Consider the following 26385-nt stretch of genomic DNA (forward strand, 5'->3'; position numbering starts at 1 on the left):
CCTCAGAGACGACAAATCCAGATTGGAATGTTTAAAGACAAATACAGGTTTCCAGGGGAGAACCCCCCCTTCCCCCCCAGTTACTGCCCAATGCACCAGGGTGGAGAGATGACCGCGCCCTATTTGATTCTCTATTTCCAGGGAACTTAGAATGGGGGTTCAGTGCAGCTGGTCATTCTCTGCTGGTGTTTTGAACAGGGGTGGAAGGGGTAAACACCCTCACAGAAGACAATTCCTGGGCCCTTCCACACTGGGCTGGGCCTTGTTAGGGGCTGTGCAGGGACAGCGGTGCAGCCCTTGCAGACTGTGCTCACGTTCACAACCTATATTTGACTTGTACTATATTTTCATCGCTACTGGGGAAAAGGCCAAGTGGAAAATTTGTTCTAAATATAGCACCTACCTGTCTATACCAGCTAGATTTAGGTTGAAGCTTCGAGGGCACCGTCTGGGCGGTTACGGCCAGTGAGGGGCCTTGGCGGGGCTCCGAACAGCACAGGGAGGACAAGGCTGGTGCTGGGAGCTCACTCACGTGTGTGCGAGGAGTGTGTGCCGTGGGCAGGCAGGGGGTTACTGCAGCTGCTTGGGAAGACGAGAAACCCGCGATGGGCGGCTCTCGCCACCCCCTCCTTAGCTGTGTTAGGCGCAAGCGCGCACCAGCGTTTATAACCGAGCGGATGCACAGGTGAGCGAGCGAATGGGCGCACGGGTGGGACGCTTTCAAGCCGGGCGCAGGGAGACGGGGTGCGGAGCTCCTCCCCGCTCGCCCAGCACCGTCCACTACTGCGGGGCAAGCGGGGGCAGGGGTTCAGGTGCCTGGACGGAGGGTCTGGTGCCCCAGGTGCGAGCGGAGCGGAAGACGCGCCAAAGGGAGACGGCGGGGTTGCAACCAAGCGGCTGAGAACGCGCGGAGCCGCGGGGAAGCGGACGCTCCGGGGGGGCGCGGGGGAAGCATAGCCGGAAGGGGGCGGAGCTACGAGGGGGAACTCGCGGAGCGGGGAACGGCGGGAACGCCTCACGCGGGGCGGTAGGGGCGGGGCTACAGGAGCGCGCCCGGGCAGAGGGGCGGGTCTGCGGGGAGGGGCGGGGTCTGCGACGCGCGGGCACAGGGGGCGGGTCTACAGCGGCGGCCGGGCGGAAGGGGCGGGGGGGGGGGCGGGCGGCCTCTGGTGACGCGCGGAGGTCCTGGCGCGCACAATGGCCCCGGCGGGCGGCTGAGCCGGAGCCCCACCCAGTGCGGCCCGCGCAGGACGCTGAGCGCCGCGGCCGCCGAGCGCGCCGGCGCCGGGCCATGTATTCGGGGAACCGGAGCGGCGGCCAGGGCCACTGGGAGGGCGGCGGGGCCGCGGGCGCCGAGGGGCCGGGACCCGCGGGGACGCTGAGCCCCGCGCCGGTCTTCAGCCCGGGCACCTACGAGCGCCTGGCGCTGCTGCTCGGCTCGATCGGGCTGCTGGGCGTCGGCAACAACCTGCTGGTGCTCGTCGTCTACTACCGGTTCCCGCGGCTCCGCTCTCCCACCCGCCTCTTGCTCGTCAACATCAGCCTCAGCGACCTGCTGGTGTCCCTCTTCGGGGTCACCTTTACCTTCGTGTCCTGCCTGAGGAACGGCTGGGTCTGGGACACCGTGGGCTGCGTGTGGGACGGGTTTAGCGGCAGCCTCTTCGGTGAGTTGGGCCGGGAGGAGAAAGCGTGCTCCCCTCTGCAAACTTCCCGACCCCCGCCCCGCCACCGTCTCCGCGCGTCCCCCCGCCTCCCCGCCCCTGCCCGCGCGTCCCCCCGCCACCCCGCCCCCTGCCCGGCCCGCAGCCCCCTGCCCGCGCGTCCCCCCGCCACCTAGCCCCCTGCCCGCGCCGGCCTCCCCACCCCCACCGCGCCGGCCTACCCCCGGCCCCGCAGCCCCGCGCCCGCCTCGCCTCTGCTCGCGCACCGCGAGCTGCGCGGCTTGCCTTCCTCCTCCGTTCACCCCGCTCAGCCCCCCGCGGCGGCCCCGGCTCCGCGCCTGCGGCCCTCAAGCCCGGCCCGGCTTCAGCCGCAGCCCCTTCCCCACGCCCTCCACCCACAGTCCGCTTCGTCTCCTTCCTGTCTTCACCACCCGCCGCAATTCAACAGGCCCCGCAGCAGCGGCTTTACACTTTGAGGGGAGACGCGAGGGGCTGTAGAGTCACCAGAGGCAAGAAAGAATGACTAACTCCTGAAAGCTGCAGAGGGGGTGGGAAGAGTAACCCTCTTCATTCAGCATGGTTTCCTAAAATGAGAAATAGAGATGTAGCCGAGTGGCAGTGTGTAGCTCCTTTCTTTAATTTTGCTCGTTAGCGGATGTAAACCTTTGAATGCCTCCTGGGAAGTGAGAGGGCTTCGTTCAGGCGGTCATAGTGCGAAGGGACTTGTGCCTCACAAGCTGTTTTTACTGTTTTACCTCCTCAGTGGTAGCAGCATGCCCAGATCTAAGGTGAGATCACACGTGGCTCAGGGAACCCCAGCCTAGATGGACAGATGATTAGCTGTGCAGCCAGTAGATTTCATTAAAGGAGAATTTAAGATTGTTAAAATGAAGATTTATTTCAACAATATTCCTAATCCCTTGGAAGATTCAGGTCTCACGGAGACTTGACATTTTGAAGGATGATCCACGCGACCTGTCGTTGAGGACATGATTTTCTAAGCCTGCGAAGTATCTTTTTGTGTGTGCTCCAGGAATTTCACTTGTGGGAGCTGTGAAATAAGAATGTGTACTTCTCGGGTCTTAAAGTTCCTTAAAAAAAAAAAAATCCTGACAGGTATTGATAATTTATTACTGCTCTGCTCTTGGCAGGTTTTTGAGAACAAAATCTTTGTAGCATTATCAGAAATTTTCTTAATCCCCAATCTCCTGTGTTGTGGCCAACCCAATTCTTTGCTATAACTCACTCTTTGCTATTTTAAAGGAAACAAAAGAAAGTCATAGAAATCATGATTTCATTCGTGTGATTGATTCAATGATTCTAATATTCCAATACTACTTCCCCCCTCCTCAATCAGTATTAATCTGAGAATTTCATTTATACGAAGATTGAAACTTGGGAGGGGGCTGTTAAGTGTGCGGAGGTGGCGATGTAGATGGCTAGGTGATTATATTATTTATCCTAACTTAAAATACCTGTCAGGCAGTTTTGTAGACAGGCTACGTTTTCAGAAAGAGGGTGGTTGGAGCTTATTTGTGAAGTGCCATCGGTAACGCTCCCTGGGGTGGGCTACAGCTGTTTGATCACAGACACGAAATTTCCTATTTCCAAGAAGTGCTTTTTCTGTGCTGGCAAGTTCTGTTTCTACCTGGACTCTGTGCTTGGGGGTGTAAAAACAGGGTATGCTGAGTTCTTTATTAGTACTTTTTTTTAGTTCTTTATTAGTACATCCCCCCTCTCCATCTCTCCTCTCTGTGACCTTATTCTGCTGCTGCGCCTCCTTCTGCTCCATTGCTTCTTCCTCCTCCGTTCCCCTCCCTGCTGAGGTCCCTTCCTTCCGAGTCACAAGAGATTATCTACGACTGATAGAAACATTCCCCACACGGTGTGTTTGACTGCTCTGTTTCTCTGGGCACACAGTACTGCTTTCCACCACGACTTTGTCTCTGTGTTTAAATTAGAAGTGGAAACTGTGGGCCAAGAATACAGACACGCGTTTAAGCTCTGGGAGACAAGTCAACGTCAGGGTACGATGGAACTTAAACAGTTCTTAGCCCAGATGAGGAGCATTTCTTTGCCTGAAGTAAATTCCTAGGATCGTGCTCCTAGATAAGAGTTAAAGTCGAAGAAAGGGGTGTGTGTCCCCCGTTGCCCTCCCTGAGGGAGCACTAGCGTGGAGTGTTGTTGGGGGAGGGAACTTAAACATCCCAAAGTGGCTGCTGGCTCCAGAGGTTTCTGCCCTCTGGAGGTTTCCAGAGGAGGCTGCCCCGTCAAGTGGAAGGCCCCCTGGCCTGATGGCATGAGAATGGGTTTTACTCTGTCGCCTGGCTAACCGGTTGTGTGGAGTTGCCCAGTCATGAAACTCTCTTGCCATCAGTTTTGTTATCTGCCATGGAGGAGTGACCTTCTTTAAGGTTGTTCGGTCCTACGTGCTTGGCATTTTGAGGACTCTTTGGGCATCTGTGGGTTAGAAGCTGTAGGCTGTAGCACTTATGCTTTGTATCCTCCGCTCTGTCTCCTAAGCCGATAATAAGCACATGGTGTGGTTACACTTCCTCTGTACCTTCCCGGGTTCTGTCTTCCTCTGCACACCCTGCTGGAAGAAAGCAGGGTAAGTAATGCTAACATCCATGTATGAGCAGGCCAGGCGGCTGCCTCATTCAGTGCTCAGTCCCTGTTTTTTCAGGGAATGCTGACAGCAAGTAGAATCTCTGCTTTTGAGGCAGAGGCTTTGACTAGACAGGACTGTTGAGATCGTCACTTCACTTAAACTGACCAGTCCATTCGTTGAACTAGTCGATTTAATCCAATTTTCCGTCGAATGGCTTGCTTTATAAATGTCCAAGGTAATTTGTCATCTTAGCCTAGGCAGGCCCATTTAGTACTGATCTAGATTTCCTAAGCATACTGGTGGGGAAAGTTAGCCCTCAGAGACCTCCCCTCTAGCTGCACGATGACAGCTGATAGATCACATGGTGCATATAGTGCATCAGCCTGAGGACCGCCAGGCCAGGATACCTTGTACCCCCTTCGCTGTCGCACTTCTAGCCACACCTGGCGCCACACAGATGTTCTGTGCATGGTTTACAACCAGTGTTATGCCAGGAATGAACGAGGGAGCCTTTCTTCACTGCCTCCTCCTACCCCTTCAGGAAAAGCAAGTAACATGTCAGTGTTGGCAGAGGATGTTCAGACAGGCCTTCATCTTGGGATATAGAGATTCAGGGTCACAGAGCCAGAGTCTGGCAAAATGCAAGTCACCTTCTGTTGGTTTGGTTGGTTTTAGAAGTAGGTATTATTTATATGGACCTATTTTAATTTAGAAAGGCAAGAATTCTCCTTTTTAGTTTACACCTAAAAAAAACCACACGTGTGTGTACGTTCATATAAAGATTTGTTATAAATGCACGTTCCCTTCAGTAGACCTTTTCTGCACCTAAATATTTCAGAATGCTAGCTGTTTTACTGAATTAGTCCCTTTGCAATAATCTGACTGGTTAATTCACTTGAAATAGTCTTGTGATGCTGCCACGAGGTCCTACAGGTGGTTTTGGCATGGAAATGTCTTTTCATTCAGCTGTTCTAAAATCATGCACTGACTAAATTGGCCACAGAAATATTCCTCATCATGACAGCGTGCCCATAAACAGGTGGAACCACACAGTTCTTATAGTCTAAGATCAGAGTTCTGTATAGTTCTATTCAAATATTAGTTTCATAAAAAGCAAAACTTATAGAATTGTATTATAAGAGTCCTTCATTTTTATGGGACGTTATGATATCCCGTCTTTATCATTATGTGATTTTGGGGGTAAATCCCTGTTTTCAAGAAATTAGAAAACATGTAAGAAAGCATTTAATGACTTACTTTCCTAGAGGCTTTTATGTCCTCATAACAAATCAGACTCCAGTGGATTGTAATTGCTGTTGCATGAAATAACTTTTCTCTTAATATTGTTTACAATTGTATTCTTTCTTGAATTTTCTTCTTTCAGAGAAGAGTTCCAGTCACAAATGCATGTGTGATGCATTTTGACATTTACTGCTAAGATGAAATGCAGACATGAAAACCACACATCCGTTTTAGCGTTCTCAGATGTGATTAGATATACTTTATCATGTTTTTATGCTACTGACCTAGAAGGAAAACAATATTAAGAAAGGGTAACAGTTAAACAGCTAGGACCTGCAGCTCAGTACTTCTGGGATGAACTGGAATATCACAAGGAGAGACTTTATTACGGCACATTCACGCCCCAGCTGAGCCCTCAGCCTAGACTCATACCCGTTTCCTTTACCGGCACTTGTCAGCAGACGCTCTATCTTCCAGAATGGCGGACAGTCTCCCCACAGAGTTCGACGTGGTCATAATAGGAACAGGTCTGCCTGAGTCCATCCTCGCAGCTGCGTGTTCAAGATGTGGTCAGAGGGTTCTGCATCTTGATTCAAGAAGCTACTATGGAGGAAACTGGGCCAGTTTCAACTTCTCGGGATTGCTCTCCTGGTTGAAGGAGTGTCAGGAAAACGGTGATGTTGCGGAAGAAAGTCCCGCCTCATGGCAAGGCCTGATTCATGAAACAGAAGAAGCCATCACTCTGCGCAGGAAGGATGAAACCATTCAACACACAGAAGTGTTTTGTTATGCCAGTCAGGAAATGGATGACAAAATCGAAGAGACCGCTGCTCTCCAGAAAAACCCTTCCTCATTGATGTCGAATACCCTCACTAAGCCTCTGGATTCCGCACATTTGTCTGAAGAAACACACTCATTATCTGATACTAGTGACGAAATTCCTGCCAAAGACACTCCGAAAAGTGATGGAGAGATTTCACTAGAAGTAAGCAATGTCGAGGACACCTTGGCAAAAGAAAAGTGTTGTGGAGATGAAACTTGTATACACAAAGCTTCAGACGCAGATACAGAAGAAAATAAACCTATAGCGGAAGTCAGCAGTGATCAACCAAAGAGAAATAGGATTACTTACTCTCAAATAGTTAAAGAAAGCAGGAGGTTTAATATTGATTTGGTATCAAAGCTCCTGTATTCTCAAGGATTGCTGATTGATCTTTTAATCAAATCAAGTGTTAGTCGTTATGCAGAGTTTAAAAACGTCACTAGGATTCTTGCATTTCGAGAAGGAAAAGTAGAGCAGGTGCCTTGTTCCAGAGCAGATGTCTTCAATAGCAGACAACTCACTATGGTTGAAAAGAGGATACTGATGAAATTTCTTACATTTTGTTTAGACTATGAACAGCACCCTGACCAATACCAAGCTTTCATGCATTGCTCATTTTCAGAATTCTTAAAAACTAAAAAATTAACTCCCAACCTCCAGCATTTTGTACTGCACTCAATTGCAATGACAGAGTCATCTTGCAGTACAATAGATGGCCTTAAAACAACGAAAAACTTCCTTCGGTGTCTTGGACGGTTTGGCAATACTCCCTTTTTATTTACCTTATATGGCCAAGGAGAAATTCCCCAGTGTTTCTGCAGGATGTGTGCAGTTTTTGGTGGAATCTATTGTCTTCGCCATAAAGTTCAATGCCTTGTAGTTGACAAAGAATCTGGAAGCTGTAAAGCAATTATAGACCACTTAGGTCAAAGAATAAATGCTAAATATTTTATTGTGGAAGATAGTTACCTTTCTCAGAAAACATGCTCAAATGTACAGTATAAGCAGATCTCCAGGGCAGTGCTCATTACCGATCAGTCTATACTAAAGGCAGATTCAGATCAGCAGATTTCCGTTTTGATAGTGCCCCCAGCGGAATCAGGAACATATGCCGTTCGTGTCACTGAATTATGTTCCTCAACCATGACGTGCATGAAAGACACCTATTTGGTACATCTGACCTGTTCATCCTCTAAAACAGCAAGAGAAGACTTAGAGCCGGTGGTGAAGAAATTATTCACCCCATATACTGAAGCAGCAATAGATGAGGAGGAACTTACAAAGCCAAGACTCTTGTGGGCTCTCTATTTTAATATGAGAGATTCCTCCGGAGTCAGCAGAAGCTCATATCATGGCTTACCTTCTAATGTTTACGTCTGCTCTGGGCCTGACTGTGGACTGGGAAATGAGCATGCAGTCAAGCAAGCTGAAACACTGTTCCAGGAGATCTTTCCCAGTGAAGAATTCTGTCCCCCACCTCCAAATCCAGAAGACATTATCTTTGATGGTGATGATAAACAACCAGAGGCTCCTGGAACCAATAACATAATCGTGGCCAAACTAGACTCCTCTGATGGAAGCAACAACCTAGAAAGCGTAGGGAAGCACCTTGAAGAAGACTAGGAGGAAGCAAACTGGAGATGCTACTTTGGGCCTTCATCCTGGTTTAGAGTATTTTCATTTAAAGGACAGTTTCCTATATGAATAATTAGAACTGGTTATATGATGGATGCTATGCAGATGTTGTCTTTAATTCTGTTTGAGACATTCAGTCATTGGGTGTCTTTGTTAACCTATCAGTAACTGATTGATTGACTGTTGGACAATTTAGCTTTATTTTAGTATTGGGTGTATAAGTGAGGGTTCCATATTAGCAACTATGCTTAAAGGCAGGTAATATGTATCTACTAATGATCTTCAGATTGTATTCATCTATAATAATAATATCTAAGGAATATTTTAATTACTTTTGCAGTTATTACAGTTGCTATCACCTCTGAATAGTTATACAGTAAATTATATGGGTCTTTTGTATATAATATCAATGTACAGACATGACGGTAGCAATAGCAACTTAACGCAAGTGCCATTTGTTAAAAGATTAGCTTTGCATGATCCTTTATTTGTCAAGGTCTGGTGTTTACAATACACTTTGCAGTTCAGTTTCCCCGTTTGACCCTTGTTAACTTATGAGGCAGGGACACCACCACAATCAGAAGATTACAGAAAGTGCTGGAGAGTTCATATAGTCATTGAAGAGTTCATTCTTGGGACGTTTGTCCCAGAGGAAATCTAGAGGATAAGGTTAGTTCTGATTTAATGCTTCAGAAATAGTTCTGATTTAATACTTTGGAAAAATTGCTACAGAGCCCTGTGCTGGCACCTAAGAGAAAAGAATTTCCAGCAATAAACTCAGGCCAAAAGGAAAAAAATATCTTGCCCCAGGAAAAGGTACTTCAGATTGGCTGTTATGAAATTCCTAAGAAGAAATGGAGTGAGGCATTTCTAACCTGGGATTACAGATGGTTTCTCAAAACCATCCATAGCTTTCTAAGGAACAGAGACATTTTTTCTAGAACCATCAGAAGCCAAAACTGTGGTACTCCAGATGTAAAACCTATGGAGTTGTGAGAAGAGGTAAACTGCCTTCCCCTTCAGTCTCCTGTTTCCGTTCCTCAAAGTGATAATTCTGTAGGAAGCGAGCCCTTCAAAGGCAATTTTTGTTCTGGAATGGAACATTTCTATGTGCTAGGCACTTCCTGTGCTCTCTGATGACAGTTTCTCAACAACCTTGTGAGGCTGATATTGAATAGATTTTTAAAGAAGGAAGACAATTATTAATAATTTGCCCAGAGTCTGAGATGTGGAAGAGCCAACCGTGGACTCCAGCCTGTCTTGACTTCAGTCTTTCTTCTGACATTCACTGTTAGAAGCGTGCCTTTCCTGCCGCAGGGGAGACGTGCTCGTGGAAGTCATGCAGCCTTGTTCCAGACTCCGGTCTCAGCTTATTCTCAGATCAGGGGAACGTGAAGATTAGGATTCATTAAAAATATGGCTTAGAGCAATGGAGTTCATGGCAGCGGAATTTGGCCAAGTTTTGACAAAGTAATGCTTTGTCAAATCAGATCTTCTGATCTGAACAACATGCATTTCTTATAAGAAATGCAGATGTTACTAGGCTAAAAGGTGAGGAAAATGAGACAAAGATTTAAGAAATTTACAGCTTGCTGAAAACAGAATTGGTATTAATCTTTATGCGTATTTTGAATGTGGTGGAGTGGTTTTACTGGGTCTGTCCTTAGGTGTAGACCTATCAAAATGATTTCACCGTCTATAGAACAATACCTTGCCAAATTATTGTGAGGATTAAGTTAGGTAATGTGTATGAAATCCTATCCAAAGGAGTGCCCCTAGCTGACATTAGTAATGTAGATTTACTACCCTTCCACTCAGCTTTCTAACTGATGCTTTGTATAATTTGACAGAATTGTGTAAAGTAGGAAAATAGGCAAGGAAAGATAGATTTGTCTTTTTAACTTGGGGAAAAAAAGTGAGAGTCTTGCCCCTGAACTTCCTACTCAGCCTCATAGTATATTTAGAAAAGTTACTTTAGGATTTAAAGATGAGTAAACCAATTGGAAAACAAATAATTGTGGAATAATTACTGGTGGAGAGACTAACTGGATGTTAGTATGAAAAAAGAATTGGGCCCACTTGACATGTGATAAGACCATTCATTCCAGATGAATGAAAATGTTGATTATAAGGGTATAAATAAAAAGACTACAATTCTCATTCCAGTAGTACAAAAGGAACTTTATGGCAATGAAAAAGACTATTGGCAAAGTAGGTGAAATCAACTAAAGAAAAATTTAAAAATGGAAACTAAATAGGAGGAAAACGAAGATAAGATTGGATTCAAAAAAAGCCACTAGCATTACACATGAATAAAGTACTTAATGTTTTTTAAAAAGTAGATACAGATCCATAAGGCTTTCTACTCTTTACTAAGCAAATTAATGAAAGGATAGAGTATAAATGAGAAGCTACAAATAAAAGTGAATTCTTGGAATGATACTCAGATTTAAGTGTATTAAAAATGCAAATTGAAGCAACTTTGACCTGGTTTATGCTATTACAGCAAAACATTTTAAAATTCACGTGTCTTTATGTCAGTAGCATTATTAGTAATTTTAAAAAGAACTATTTAAGTGATTACAACAAAAGCTCTGTAACCAATTCTTTTTTGCTAGATCAACTCAGTTTGAACAGCATATGCCTAGGAAAATATTTAAAAGAAAGAAAAAGAAGCTACTTATACAAAGATAGTTCTAGCATTCTCATTTATACGGGTTTTTAAAAAAAAGGAAAAAAAAGCCCCCAAATTGGGAAATGGATAAGCAGATTTTGATGTATCGATATTGCTATTATAGACTGTTATATAGTAATTAAATGATATTGATATATGTAAAATTGTATGAACAAATGTTAAATGAGATTCAAAAGTGTTAAATTATTTTATGTACTGATTATATTTATGTAAAAGTTTAGGTATGAGAAGAATCAGAAGAAAACATGTAATTAATTGATTTAACAGTAAGGGGTTCTCTATTTTTTTCTGTAAAATATTGTGTGCAATACAAATAAAAAATAATTGGTAACCTGGTTTACTGAATTGGTGAGCAAGTTACTGGGTTTTTTGGGAAACTTCAAAACTTCTCCTTCAAATTAAAAAAAATATGTATTAAAAAATGTTAAAGTCAAAAGATAATTCCAAAAACGTGGATGGAAAGTTTTACAACTCTTGATGGAAGGGACTTGTTGGTTAAGATGGATTTTATATCTTTTGTATCTTTTCTCAGTTGTTCAGCATTAAGAAGTAAGAAAGTGCATTGTGACAAAGGTTTTTTTAATGGAAAGCCCAGAACCAGAGGTGGAAATAATAAAAATAATATTAAGGCATTCTAGGACATCAGTATGAAGACATTAAATACTGATTTAAGTGTGGACTCAAATCCAAGAATGCCAGGGAACTCAAGGATGGATTTGGATTCATAGACATGGCCAAGCCTCCATCTGAGTGTTCTCAGGGATGCCAGCTAAGGACAAATCTCAGGGGACTGAGGATGCTAGGAGACCCCTTCTTCCCGTCCGCCTGACAGATCCAAAGCAAGATGATTGAATTCGACAAACGTCAGTTGAATATCAACTGCGGGTTACGAATTGACATTATTCTAAGAATTCAAAATAGAAAAATGGATAAGTTCTTCTGTACCTGAGAACCGTTCTGTTGGAGAACATAAACCTTCTTACCTTAATGAGAATATAAGACGTTTTCTGTCAGTCATACTCCCCAATATGACTACCTCCACTCCCTTTCCCCAAAAGAAAAAAGAAACCGGATTTGAGGTGCACCGCATTTGTTTGTAGGGTGCCCAAACCTTTCCCTACAGTTTAAACAAGAAATTTAAGAGTTAAGATGTAGATCAGTTAATACTTCCTGAAATCTATTTCAGCTAACATTCAGTTAATTAAGAAGTTTCTGACATTAATCAGAACTGTTTTGGTGTTGCTTGGGGGAAGGTGTAAAGAAAAGGTACAAGGGATTGGGTCCCAGAAGCCCAGGGCACTGAGAGCCCTGGGAGTCAGAAATATAAATAAACCAAAATGATGAAGCAGATCAGAAAGTGTCAACACCAAGAAATTCTGGTTAGGATTAGTTTTATTTCCTTCCTCTTGGGTGCACAAACGGAAGTTATGCTCTTAATGCACTGAGGTAGTTGCCTCGTCTTTGAAGATTTTTAACTTTTTATTTCAGTATTTTCACCTTCATTTTAAAGAGGCATTGCTTCTAGTATCATTCTTCTTTTAGCCAATGACCTAATGTATTCACATTTCAACAGCAGGGGACACAATACCGCCAGCTCTCTGTAAGGCATGAACAAAGAAGCTGATTCAGCTGAAAGAATTGGACTCTCACATGCATATTATGAGAGCGTTTCTGCCACAGCACTGGTAGGAACACAGCCTTTTCTCTTGACAACTACATTTTCTTACATGAACCTCAGGACAACTATGTCAGGTAAGAAAGGGCAAGTAATTATACCCACTTTCTAGATAAGACCAGGAGGAATTGAGCCACTGACCTGGACGCACTTCTAGTAAGTGTTTAGAATTGAAGCCTAACTTCCCAGGTTGTGTTCCTCTCAGCAGAGCGGTCTTGCATGTAAGAGTGTGTAACACAGAAATCACTATCATAAAAGTGGCTCCTAGGATTTGAGAGTACATTTGCTTTTCAATAAATAGCAAAAGATCTTCCTAGAAATTAAGATCTGTGTAATTAAAGTGGGGGATGGTGGGTTGGAAGAGGGCAGAGGGTTAGGATTCCTCGAGCTCACACGCGAAATCAGAGCAGCCTGTGTCTTAGTATGTATTTCACGAGCTGCGTCTCTTCCCAGGCAGTGACTGCTAGTTCCTGCTGTTTTGCTGTTGTAAACATGTGTTTAACCCTAACACACTGAAGAACTAGTATGAATAAAGGCATGTATGTCGTCAGAGGAAACTGGCTTCAGAAGTTCAACGTCGATGAAGGTTATTGGAAGTAAATACCTGTTTGTAGTTCAGTTGGGAGATACACCTTTAGACATGTTCTAGTTTTAAGGAGATAGGAATCCTTGAAGATGTTAGTGCCATGGACTTTATGCCAGTTCTTTTTATTACTCATCACATAATTAAACCCCTTGAGCACACCATGTCTGCTTGAGACTTTTGTTCCTTTATTCATCCCCTAAACTTAAAAATAGAAATATTACTAATTCAGTATGGGGAAGTGTTCTTTCCGCATTATAAATTAATTTCATCATTATGTGTAAGTTTAAAGTTTTTACCCTAATTTCAGCATTTCTATTAAAGAAGAAATGGGGGTGTCGGGGACATGTACTGTCAAGGAAGAGTAGGGAATCTTGATTTAGGCAATTAATGTAATTGTTAATTTCCTAAAATGATTTCAGTGAACTATTACAGAGAAATGAGCTGTGTGTCCTGTTCTTTTAACAGTCCCATTTTCTGACTGCCTAACTGTAACGGCCTCAGTCGAAACAAATACCAGCCAGGTGTTTATTACAAGGAAAAAGCAGAAGGTGGGAAATCATTGGTCATGGAAGTATGATCTTTAAAGCAAGCCTGAGTGCAGTGTACCTCCACATTCACTACAGTGTCTTGCACCTCCCAGGTGGGCAAAAACAGATTTGCTGGTTGAAAAGATCAACTGGCCTGTTAAAGCACCTCTTTGCTTCCTTGTCACCCCTTTACCTTCATCACCCCATTCCAGACAGAGGACTCTGGGTGCTAATCTCTGGGGAGATGTATCAGAACCATGACCTGGGGTCTTTTTATTGGTAGTACAGATAATCAGTTTTATGATAAGCCTATGCGTGTCAATAAAAATACTTAAAAATAGGGAACATTTTAAATAAGCTATAAGATGCCCCACCTCATACCTTTACTAATTTTCCCTGTCAAGGTACTTATTCTCAAGCCAGGGTGATTTTGCCTTTCAGGGGACATTTGGCAATGTCTGGAGACATTTGGGGTTGTTAAAACTAGGTGGGGGGTGGTATTAGCACCTAGTGGGTAGAGGGCAGGGACGCTGCTAAACATCCCTCAGTGCACAAGACAACCCCCCTGGCCCCCACCGCCCCACAAGGCTTATCCAGCCCCTAATGTCAATTGTGCCAAGGTTGAGAAACCCTTCATTAGACTCAAGTTTTGAATATTATAATGAATTTGTTTTCTTCCTTTCACCTTTTTTCTTTCACATCTTCTGACTATAAGTGCTTCTTTTTTTAAAAAAAAATTAATGTTTATTTATTTTTGAGAGACAGAATGCAAGCAGGGGGGCAGAGAGAGGGGAGGGAGTTGCAGTTCCAAGCTGTCAGCACAGAGCCTGACATGGGGCTCGAACCCACAGACTGTGAGATCATGACCTGAGCCGGAGTCTGGCGCTGAACTGACTGAACCACCCAGGCGCCCCTGTAAGTGCTTCTTCAGCAGGGTCAATGTCAGTGAGAACTGCTCCCTATACTCCCCCCGCGCCCCTGCCCGCCTCCCTCAACAATCAACAGCGGCTTCCATCTGAAGCATTATGATAACAAACTCCAGAACAAAATTCAGAGATATAGGGAATATATCTCATCTTGCCTCAACTATCAGTATAGATTAGAGATTCTGTGGGTTTCTTTTTTAAATCGTTACATCCAGAATAAAATAATGGCAAAACATTTATAGAAATGAGAGGATGATATCTTATTTATTTTAGAGTTTTTTGCAATATTTCCTTATCCTGTTAGATGATCTCTCTCTATATATTGCAAACAACTACCTCAAAATCGACATAAAATGTTTTAATATACTTTTTTTGGGGGGGTGCAGTTCATTTGACAGGCTATAGGCAAATTAATCAAATTACATGTATATAATAATACCTTGTGAGTTTCAGAGCAGCCAATCCAAGACTAAGTAAACTGCCCATGATTGTACCCACATTTACACTCCCTGATGGCTCACCAAGCAATGAGAGTGTAGAACTTGACATTTTATAAACAGTGGTTACCAAAACAATACCTAAATTGTAATGGAATGGGCTCCCATTGTTAATGCCGGGAAGAGCCTTAACTAAATTACACTGCAAAGAGAAACAGGGTTTAATACAATGCAACATTTATTGAACACTCTCCCCCAGTTTTTGTGCTGGATCCGGGGATGTAGAGATAGCAACTGTGACACTTACTAGCACTTCCTCTATGCCAACCACTGCTCTAAGTGTTGACTGTATTTATCTTACCTAATCGTCCTAACAGTCCATCCAATTGGGTACCCGTTTTGCAGATGGGGAAACAGACACTGCGAAGACAAAGAACTTGTTCAAAACCGCACAGTTGGTAAGTGATAGAGCTGGGCTTCAGTGCCAGGGGTCGGACTCCGGAACCCACAGGCATGACTGAGATGTGATGTGGGGTCTTCAGAAAGGGGTCAGAGCAAGTCCAGGAACAAGTAACTGCTCACGTCCCAGGAACTGTTCTGATTTCTTTATACATATCATCTCATTGTTAAGATAACCCCGTGAGGCAGGTATTAATGTTTCCCTGTGTAGATGAGAAATAGGCTCATAATATTCCCAAAGTTATAGAATTGGGGAGTAATGGAACTCCCACACCTTTGGGGCTGATGCTGGTGCACAGTTCACCACTCTGTTAACCAGGCTGCGGTCATGACTGTGATATAGGTATAGACAAACTTCAATGGGTGTACAGAGAATTTATTTTGTCTGACTAGGGAAATCTAGGAAGGCTTCATGGAAGAAAAAGCCAGGGCCCTGAAGGTTGAGAAGGATTTCTGTAGGCCAGTATTAAGAACATTCCACAGAGGGAGACCCTCAGAGACAGGCATGTGGGCATGCATGGTGTGGGAAGGTGGGGCACATGGGGTAGGGCCCAAAGTAGCAGTCTTGTTGAACCATGATAATTTTCAATTGTGTTGGATCACACTTATTTTCATTGTGTGGTATTGTGAATACCAGGGGACTTGTATTCAGCGGCTAATGAAGAGCCACTGAAGTTTTTCTAGGTAAAGCTTATGTGTGCCTGGTGGCAATGTGGAGAGAAGCTGGGCAGGTGCAGAGAGACCCTGCGGATGACTGGTAAGGAAGAGAACTGTGATATGGCCTGGGCAGGGCAGGGTGGTCAGAGAGCAACAAGCAGAGGAAAATGTGAACATAGAGAGAGGAGAAAAAGGAGCTGAAAATGACTAAAATCTCAGCATTGGTACTTGAATGAGTGGAACACATTTAACCAAAATTAGGAACAGGTTTTGAGGACAAACAAATGAGTTTGTTTTGGTCATACAAGGTGATCAGGAGGTAGTTCTGGAAGGTCTTAAAAGGTTTTGAAATGCTGGGGAGTTTTTACTTTGTCCGAGTGGTATTGCGCTTAATGTCATTAAGCAAAGAAACGGGCTGCATCTGGATATGTATGCAGGATGAATCCAAGGGCAGCAAAAATGTAGAAAGGAGACCGGATAGAAGGCTACTGAAAGAGTTGGGCAAGAGATGATGTGAGTCTGAACTGAGTTCATAGCAGTCAGGACAGAGAAGGACAGACCTGAGAACAGGCATGACTCAGTGATTGGGTGGGAAGGCTGTGTGAAAGCAAGAAGAATCAGAAGATGGTTGAGAGGGAGCTGGTAGATAGGGACGTGTCGGGATGTAAACATGGCGCTCTCGGCTGGGTTTGATTTAGTAACTCCCGCCCCCGATTAGTTAGGGAAGATGCCTATTCTACGATTCCTGGGTATACATTGTTTTTCGTTGTTGTTTTGTTTCTTTTTTTGTTTTGGAGGGGGCGGTTTGTTTTGTTTGTTTTGTTTTCTTCTGGGTTTGTTAAGCCTTAAGGATGTGAGTTAGAGGCTGCCAGTACCTTAATTACCGGAGAGTCCATGCAAGACTTGGGCCACAGAGAGAGCAAGCCAGCCGATGATGGGGAGAGAGAGGAAGCACTCTGATGAATGATTTCAAAGACCCCAAGTTTACTTGGTTCGTGTCTATCGGACAATGTGCCTGCAGCCAATGCCACTTTAGACTTCCCAGTTACATAAAATATCCAGTTTCTTTTTCCCTAAAGGAAAAAAAAAGTGACCTAGAAATGGGCAATGAGGTAGGAGAGGCATAAAGCCAAGGGGAATTTCAAAAAGAGCCTGGTCTAAAGTGTTGATGTTCCAAAGAGGTTGGGTAAACTAATGTTTTCACAGTTGATTTCTCAATTGATAAAATTCGAGAACAACGGCTTTAAACTGAAGAGTATTTATGAATCAAATGGGAATGTCTCTGAACTACAGATTAGCAGGCACCACTCCTGTACTCTATTCTGGGGCGGTGAGTATACAGAAGGCAACTGTAATAGGTTGCTGGGCGGGTGTGGTGTTGTCATCCCTCTTGGCATAAATAAATGGGAACAAAACAAGTACCTGATGATACGGTAGTGGGGATTTAATGTATCTTCTGGTGTATATTTTGGCAAGTTGTATTAAAACATTAAAATTTTATACATCATCTTACTGACAATTATATTGCCAAGAATTTATCCTAAGGACGTAATCACAGATGGATGGAAATATATAGCTGGTGGATTATAATGTCCATGACTAATGCTTATTAGGTGTGTACCACACGCTAGTACTGTTATAGGTACTGTTACAAGTTAATCTTTATCCCATCTCTGTGAGGTAGTTAGATACTACTATTATCCCATTATTCAGTTAAAGAGAGTAAAGCACCAGGAGATTAAGTTTTTCAAACTTCATAAAAAATGGAGGATATAAGCCTGAACCCTTGATGGGGGGGTTGTACTGTCTCTCCTCACAGAATTGTGAGAATAGTTAAAAACTGAAAGTAATCTGAAGATCTTCAGTGTGGCACCTAAGAGAGCCTGTATCTCAGAAATCAGCACACTAGCAAGCAAATCATTCAGCACTCACACTCCAGAAACACTCCTGACCTCCTCTTGCCCCCAGAGATGATCAGAACAAATCCCAAATTACCTCACATCCTTGCTGAGACCAGTTGGTGCCCAAAGGGAAAGGCTCTCCAGTCAGTGACGACCCATATCTTTATGGACCCGTGATTCTCCATCCGATCCAATCCTGAGCTCCCATGTGTACGCAGCCTCCTCTCATGAGCACCAAACTCCCTCGTATCTTCAGCCTCTTCTCTGAACATTTTCTCTATTTCCTTACCTCTCCCTAATGCTGGCAGCCCCCATGGACCCTGGTTTCCCACCACCAAGCAGAAACTGTTTCCCCCTCCCATACCTTACTATAATGTTGTTAAATGAACATTTGTTAAATGGAGTACAGGGTGCTGGATCGTGAGTCGGGGTTTGACAACAGACCACAAGAGAAACTGAGATAGTTTGTTACAGGTTCTGGAGGACGCACATGGCATTCCTTGAGGGGCCACCCAGGGAGGTCAAGGCAGGGTGTGGCTGGGAGAGGCAGGACCCTAGGTCAGATGCCTTTATTCGGGTCCATGGGTGGAGTGCTTTGGGGTTCCCGGGTCAAGGCAAGATTGGTCAATTCAAACTACAAAGAATACAGTTTGGGTACGCTACACAAAGGTCTTATCAAAGGGAGGCGGGGAGACGAGACTGTTGATCACAAGGGCTGTTGGGAAAGTCACGTGAGGAATTTCCATCTGCAGGCTACTTCCTAGGGCAGGCGCTTGCGTGAGGGCCTGCTGGGAAAGTCCCCGCAGGCTGTTTGGCCAAACAAAATGGATGCAGAGACAGCAATAGCATGAGTAGCTTAGCCAAACTCTGGACATACCCCATAGACCCCAGGGCCAGGTAGTAGAGAAGGTGCCCCACTGGGTGACCCTGCGGCTTCCAAAGCATTAGTCCCTCATTTCCCTGTGGAACCTTTTCGTCCCTCTACACCTGCCCACAGCACGGCGGCCAAATGGAACTCAGCCATCACACACAGGGGCAGGGAGTGTGCAGCTCAGGCTGCTGGCCCTTATTCAGAGTCTCCTCTCCCCCCTCGGATCATCCCCACCAGTTTACAGTCCAGCCACCACCCCAGCTGCCTCCTGCCTTGTGACCACCCCATTCTGTTCTTTGTTAAAAGAGCCTGTCTTCCTATTGCCTCCCACTTGCTACCTCCACATCCTCAATGGATTTTATTCATTCTGTAAATTATTTAAAAGTTTTTAAATACAGAAAAGTGCAAAGGGTACAATAAAGGGCTCACATATCTGCCACCCACAGTGATCAGAGATGAACCTTCCTATTTTTATTTTAACCTATCTCTGAAGAATGAAAAATTACAGATAACATTTACATCTATGTATTTCTCTCTTTAGTTTGATCCACCTGCTTCTCCTAGAGGTCACTGCAAACATGAAAGTAACTTGAAACTGAGCAATACTTCCGTTCTTTTGCTCACAATTTATTCACTTGTTTCCCTTTTTTGATGGACTTTGGGCTTTCCTGTTTTTCACTGTAATATAATCAATGGTGCCTCAAAGTATATTCTAGTTACCTCTTCTACTTAACGTACAAGAGTTTCTCTAGAATCTGTGCTGTTCAACAGGGTAACCACTACTCTGTGCCTCTTGAGTGCTTGAAACATCACAAGTCTACATTGAGATAATACACTAGGTTTTGAAGATTTCATATGCAAAAAATACAAAATATTTCATGAATTAGTTTATGTTGATTACAAGTTGAAATATTTTAAATATGTTGGGTTAAATAAAATGTTATCAAATTAATATTATCTGTTTCTCTTTACCTTTTAATATGTGGCCACTAAAAGACTTAAATAATATATGGCTCACATGCTTCTATTGGACAGCATTGCTCCAGGGCATATAAGTAAGTTTGGAATTCGTGGGCATGTTGTATGCAGGGCAAATTTTCTTTTTGCTGTTTTTATTTTTTTTAAATAGTTTATTGTCAAGTTGGTTTCCATATAACACCCAGGGCTCATACCAACAAGTGCCCTCCTCCATGCCCATCTCCCCCCTTCCCCTTTCCCCCACCCCCATCAGCCCTCAGTTTGTTCTCAGCATTCAAGAATCTCCCATGGTTTACCTCCCTCCCTCTCACCAACTATTTTTCCCCTTCTCCTCCCCCATGGTCCTCCGTTAAGTTCCTCCTAATCCTCCTATACGTGCAAACATATGGTATCTGTCCTTCTCTACCTGACTTATGTCGCTCAGCATAACACCCTCAAGTTCCATCCACGTTTCTACACATGACCAGATTTCATTCTTTTCATTGATGCTGGGCAAATTTTCAAATGGATTTTTTTCTTTATCTTTCAGTCCCACCCCTTTATATAGAGATCCCCCCCCCCCCCCAGTTTCTTGGTAATCTTTTCTCTCTCTGAGCTCCTATGGTACTCAGATCTGAATGTCTCATTTAGAATTTCAAATATACAATTTTGTATTTTGGTTTGTCATCTTGTGCTGTCTTTTCCCCTTTACACCAAGGACAATATTTGATGACTTTGCTTTCCAAGCAGTAAGCTCAGGGCCCCACATGTTAGAGCAACTTAAATATTTAAGGAAGATTTAGATGCTCCTGGCATGGTACCTGTCTGTTTTTTAGCTGTAACTTGTCCTGGAATAATTTTATCTTATTTACCTAAAATATGCCCTGAGTTTCTTATGTGCCCAGGGTTCACTCTGCTGTCCCTACTACTACGAGGAAATTGCCCAGGAAGTAACATTAGTCTTTACTCTTCTTCCCTTTCTGGAAGAAACTGCTGCTGATATCTTTCCAACAAACTTCTCACTTCTAATGGGCTCTGGAGTCTTGGTAACTGGCTAAGCCAGGGCAGGCTTCACATGTACAGGCCATTTAGTTAGGTTTATAAAACCTCCTTTCCAAATGACATCACCTTCAGCTATTTTCCAATACGTTACAAAACCTGGCCTTTGGGCAGCTTACACAGAACTGCAAAATGCAAGGGCAGACAGGAATTAAGCTAGAAGTGAGTAATCTATGATGAAGATTCGAGCTGTCAATACTACATAGACAAGGTCCCCTCCCTCAGAGATGGAGCTTTGTGAGTGGTGCAGCCTTTGTATCCCTGCGGAATACCATTTTGTGAAATGAAATAGTAGTTTTCTTGTGTTCCTCCATTGGTGTTGAGTCTATGGAGGAAAACCTGGGAAATGAGCAAATAGCCACAAAGACATTATATTAAAAGGAACTTGATTTTAATCTAGACCTACCATTCCCAAAGTTGGTCAGAATCACCGGGGGGAGTCTCTTAAACATACCAATTCTTGAGTTCCATTCCAGGCTCCCTAAAGCAGGATCTTCAAGTGCAGGGCCTTGGAATCGACATTAAACAATCTCTCCAGGAGATTCATCTGTGGCTATTTCAAGAGTTGGCATTTGGAGTCACTCTTCCTACCGAGGGAGACGGACTCACTGCTCAGATATAGAAGGTTTTAAATTAAACATCAAGGGAGAATCCATATGAAGCGCAAGCTGACAATGTGGGAGAGAAGCTGGAAACAGTAGCATATGAATGGGTCTGGAAATCAGCTCCACTGGAGCACCTGCTAGCTTTGCGCTGTGGCCTCAGGCAGAATACTTGTAAATCTTTCTTTAGCTTTTTTCCACTTGATATTCTCAGCTCAGAATGACTAAGACTCCCAAGAAAATGATCTTTTCTTGCCTAGCCAGACTATTCCACAATAGTCACCAAGATGGGTTTTACTTTGCATGCCCACATACCAAATGTACCTTTTTTAAAAACTTTATTTATTTTAATGTTTATTTATTTTAAGAATGAGTGTGAGCAGGGAAGGGGCAGAGAGAGACAGAGAGAGAGAAAATCCCAAGGAGGCTCCACACTGTCAGCGCAGAGCACAATGTGGGGCTCAGTCCGATGAACCATGAGATCATGACCTGAGCCAAAATCAAGAGTTGGACACTTAACCCACTGAGCCACCCAGGAGCCCTCCAAATGTGCCTTTTAAGCATTGTGTCCCAGCATTGCAGGGCCAAGGGCACAGCAATTATATTTGTCCTTAACACGTCTGGCAAGCGTGTTATCTTTTGTACCTATTCTCTTTATATGGTCCTTAGGTATCTCATAGCACACTTTTTGGTTGATTAGTTTCTCTCTCTCTCTCTCTCTGACACACACACACACACACACACACACACACTCACTCTTAAAGCTGAGTGTGTTGTATTCATTCTTGAGAGAAAAGCGACACTGGTCGTTGGCTGTATCTCAGTACTTTCCATTTGCATCAGCAACAAGGTGATAGAAAATGATTTTGAAATGGAATCAGGATGTTACCACCTGCTGTAAAACCTAAACTCTGAGCCTCTTTGACGGTTTGGTAAATTATGAAAAACTAAATTAAGACTTAATTCTGTACTTCCCAGATTTCCTCATATTTTAACTTGAAGAGAGCTCTGGACTAGCAGTCAGAAGTGGTGGGTTCTCCTCCGAGTGGGATGTCATTCATCTTGTGACCTTAGGCTCATCCCAAATCCCATCCCCCTCTCTCACCCCCTAACCAAATGGGGACATGAGCCTTTCCTGCCTCACAGGTCTGTGAAGAACTGATGATAAACATACGTGGAGCAGTACTTTGAAAATTATAAACACCATATGAATATAATTTGTTATTGTCACTGGAGAAGAAGAGATGACAAATCTTATAGGGATACCACCTGACTTTATGATATGCATAAAAATGAATATTTTGTAGGGGCTTTTTAATAGTCAGAAGTTATCATGTGATGACAGTTGAATAGTGTGTCAAGTTGAGAATAGAGATCCCTTAGGAAAAATAGCAAGAGATGGTCTGGTTTTAACCCTATATATTGCTATTTTCTATAAGAAACATTTTTCCTTTCTTTGAAATCTGACTGTGACTATTGCTAAGCATCATTTCACATTAGTGTTTGCTTGATTAAAGGGTGATCGTATTTACTCCAGTGTTTTTATTCTCCAGGTTTTTTAGAAGAAATATGTTCACATATACATAACCCTTATCACCAAAAAACATAATAATTTCTTGTTAACTATCGCAGAGGCCAGGGAGGATGTCAAGTTACAAAAGACATGATCCCTATCTTAGGTGTTTACAATTTAACTGGAAGATAAGACATGAATACATAGAATTGTGGCCATAATACAGGAAAGAGTAAATAGCAACCATGAAAGTACACCGTGTGCTGTGCATGAGCAGAGGGTAGCATGCACTAAGGAAGTTAGAAGTAATGAAAGAGTGGGTGGACTAGGCAGTGGAAGAAATATGCGGAGTTCCTTGAATGCCAGTACATTAACCAGAGGGTCTTTACAGGTCATTATGCTGGAGAGGAGATTATGAAAATTGTAAGATTATTACCACAAGTTCCCCTCAAATAATGCCTAAGGCAAAGCATATGGACTAATAATTTATTGAGGAGTATATATCCAGGAAATCAAAAATGAGAGATTCAAGGAAGAGACAAGGAAGAAAGGAAGCCAAATATCAGAGGTTGCACCACTAGGCCGGCCATAGCTTTGCCCAAAACATGTGATTGCTTCATCCTGCAGGACACCTTAGAGAGGCTGTATGAAACTAGCACACCTTGAAATAACCCATGGAATGGGTAGGGGGTACATGGAATTTAATCATGGGCCCCTTCCTGTCTGTTGACTCATACAGTCCCATTATGTTCCATCAGGTGCTAAAATCCCCTTGCCTCTGGGCTAGGCTAGCTGGGTCAGAGCAGCAGTGGGGGAAGCCAGAGCCTCCATGCACCCAGTCCGGGGGTGGGGGGAGGGGGGTAAAGGTGCACAGAGGCCTGTGGTTGCTATAGCAGCAGCAGCTGAGCTGTGACTGTAGTCAGAACTGCCATTTCTGGGGCGCGAGGCAGACAGTCATGGCCCATATTGGAGAGTGGGGACTTGTGAGCTGGGCCAAGGGATGGCATATAAGCTGAGCCCAGTCTCAAACAGGTATTTGGTGTAAGAGAGGGAACGAGGCTGGACAAAGGGAAAAAGTTGATCCGTTAGGAGTAGGTCAGAGCAATCACGTTGGGATGTGAGCCTGCATGTGAGTAGTGAGAGGTGGGAGGCACAGAGATGAATTTAGAAGTTCTTCGAAAGTAAAGCCTTCTGTCAGTTTGAAATGAGAATGAGAGCTAGGGGAAAGAGAAGGGGAAGACTTAACAAGTCTCCATGCTCTCTACTGTGGACCAGAGGCAAGGTCCTGCCAGAAGAGCATTCTCTTTTGCAGCTTTTCTGGGTAGGCTCTAGTGGATTATCACAAGATGTAGATTGCCCTGTTCAAGAAGTCGTTTTGATTTAGTGGTAAAAATAAAGAATGTATGCTTCCCATTTTACTTGTGACACCCATACCCATTCTGTGAGTGCAGTTAGATTGGGATTCAAATTTAGAATCGAATTATTGGAATTTAGAATACTCCAATTCCTGATAGATTCTTTCATTGGACTATTTTATGTTGTCACTCTTTCAAACCACAGAGCAGTTACTTTATATTCAAACTGTTCTTTTGCACTGGGCCTGTAGACTCTGGTCATAATGGATATTTGGGGGGGAGGTTTGTTAGTGTAATGATTATCCATTTTTTCCCCTAATATGAGCTATCTTGTTCAATATCCAATCCTGACAGACATAAGAATGGAGTAAATTCTGACAACGTACCCCAAGATGGAGCTCTCCTCTCCCCCTAAAACAAACCCTAAAACTGTCAAATCAGAGGCAAGGTAAACAGTCAGAAACTGGGCTATCTGTCCAAATCGAGCAATAGGAAGACAAGGAGCCAAGGTTGAAGCCCAAGAAGGGGAGACAGAAGTGCCGACATTGAAAGAATCAAAGATAACTTCGGGCAGATGAGTCCGAGATGATTTCCAAGCTACTGCGCAGACGCCCAGGGGAGCCTCAGGGGAGGGACACACAGGGTAGACAAACTCCCCCGTATTTTACCAACGACATCTACAACTATTTGCTCCGGTCTCCCCTGTGAAAAATTACTAGATTTCGGGGGGAGGGGGAGCGAAGGCAGCATGAGCAAGGACCACTGAGACCATAGTGCGGACGGCATCAGCTCTGAGAAGCTGACCCACAGACCACGGGCTGAGGGCTGCCTGATGGAATCTCTCTCTGCTGAGGATTCCCTGACCCTTGGCTTTAGGGGCTTCCCAGTTCTTAATGCAAAACAAGCATGTGGTGGCTTGATTTTCACATGGCAGTCAACATCAAATCTCTGTTTAAACTGCTTCCCTGAAATCATAACTTTTTAATCCACAGAGCTATAACCTTCATGATATGCTTGATTTCTTTGAAGCTGAGTCTATGTACCGACCCTGAAGAACAGTAAATTTGTCTTGGGAACATCTGAAAAATGGTATTTGGAAAGGGGAGGGAAACAGAGATGGAAGAAGGAATTATTAACTAGAACGAAGTTTCTGCCTTAATAGCTGGTGAATGCCTAAAATATGTGCACTGAAGACCATGCATCATTCGGATGCTTCTAAGACTACTTTTGTTGCTCAAATGGAAACCAGACTTTAATGCTTGGGGGTCTATTCAAATTAACATGGTCATCTCTAATTTCCTTGAAAATTCTTCAGCTTAAAAAAATGAGTTAAAAAAATTACCTTTCAATATCAAAGGTAGATGTGACTGCAGAATGCATGAAGTAGGTAACACATGGATTGTATATGCTTTCTCCAGTGTCCACTTCACTAGTATAAAATTTTTGGTAATTTCCAAAAGGAATTTAGAAAATGAGTACAGCATAGCGTGGACTTTGGAAGCAGACTGATTTGAATCTTGGCTCTGTTTTTTATTTGAGACCTGGGCAAGTTATTTAACTCATCTTTACCTCAGTTTCCCCTCTAGAATAAGGATGATAATTTCCACATGTCTCACAGAGTTATGAGGATTAAATCAGATACTGTTGTAAGCAGACAGACTGCTTAATAGTACCTGGCACCCAGGAAGTAACAGGAAGTGTGTTACTAGGCTGAAATTACCCCCTGTTAATTAAGTAAAAGGAGCAAGAGAGCTTACTCAACTAAGCAATGTAGATTTCAAAGAAGAATTGGCAACTTCCCTAAGAGAATAAGCCTTTTCAAGCATATTAAAAGTATGGTTTTCCTTATATAATGTTCAAATATGAGTAGAGGTCAGTAATTAATAAAGTAGTATATTAAGCAACTTCAAAGAGTTTTGCTTCCATTGCTATATGTATGAAAGTAATTAAACTGCATATTTAGGATTTTTCGGCAAATCATTACATGTTTTTGAACAAAGAAAATTAGAATTTTCATTGGTTGGAGAAAATGTATACCCACTTAGTTTGGAAGATTTTATTGTATGATCTGTAAGATTTTACCCCTTCAAGGTAGGTTTAACAGTCGTCTCATTTTATAGTAGAGAATTCAAAACACAGACCATTGGGTGATTTGTTCAAAATCACCCCGAAAATCCACAGTGCATTATCCCC

General features: G+C 43.5%; 2 protein-coding genes across 3 annotated transcripts in view; both read left to right on the forward strand.

The window, feature by feature from the left end:
• Window positions 1-1215: 1215 nt before the first annotated feature.
• Window positions 1216-26385, forward strand: part of OPN3 (opsin 3) — a 43990-nt gene continuing 18820 nt past the window's right edge. The window contains exons 1-2 of one of the 2 annotated variants that reach the window (XM_039222965.1): window positions 1216-1664; window positions 5657-5742. In XM_039222965.1, coding sequence (XP_039078896.1) covers window positions 1292-1664; window positions 5657-5697 — 414 coding nt within the window. In that variant the 5' untranslated portion in view covers window positions 1216-1291 and the 3' untranslated portion in view covers window positions 5698-5742. Of the gene's footprint in view, window positions 1665-5656; window positions 5743-26385 lie in introns of those variants that run through there. The other variant, XM_039222966.1, reaches the window with a different exon arrangement.
• Window positions 5712-10726, forward strand: CHML (CHM like Rab escort protein). The gene has a single exon (XM_039222963.1). It carries the CDS (start codon window positions 5993-5995, stop codon window positions 7958-7960), a length of 1968 nt encoding a protein of 655 aa, XP_039078894.1. The 5' UTR covers window positions 5712-5992; the 3' UTR covers window positions 7961-10726.

This window comes from Hyaena hyaena, unplaced genomic scaffold, assembly GCF_003009895.1.
Source record: "Hyaena hyaena isolate Hyena2069 unplaced genomic scaffold, ASM300989v1 scaffold_1226, whole genome shotgun sequence".
In the NCBI taxonomy this organism is placed as follows: domain Eukaryota; kingdom Metazoa; phylum Chordata; class Mammalia; order Carnivora; family Hyaenidae; genus Hyaena; species Hyaena hyaena.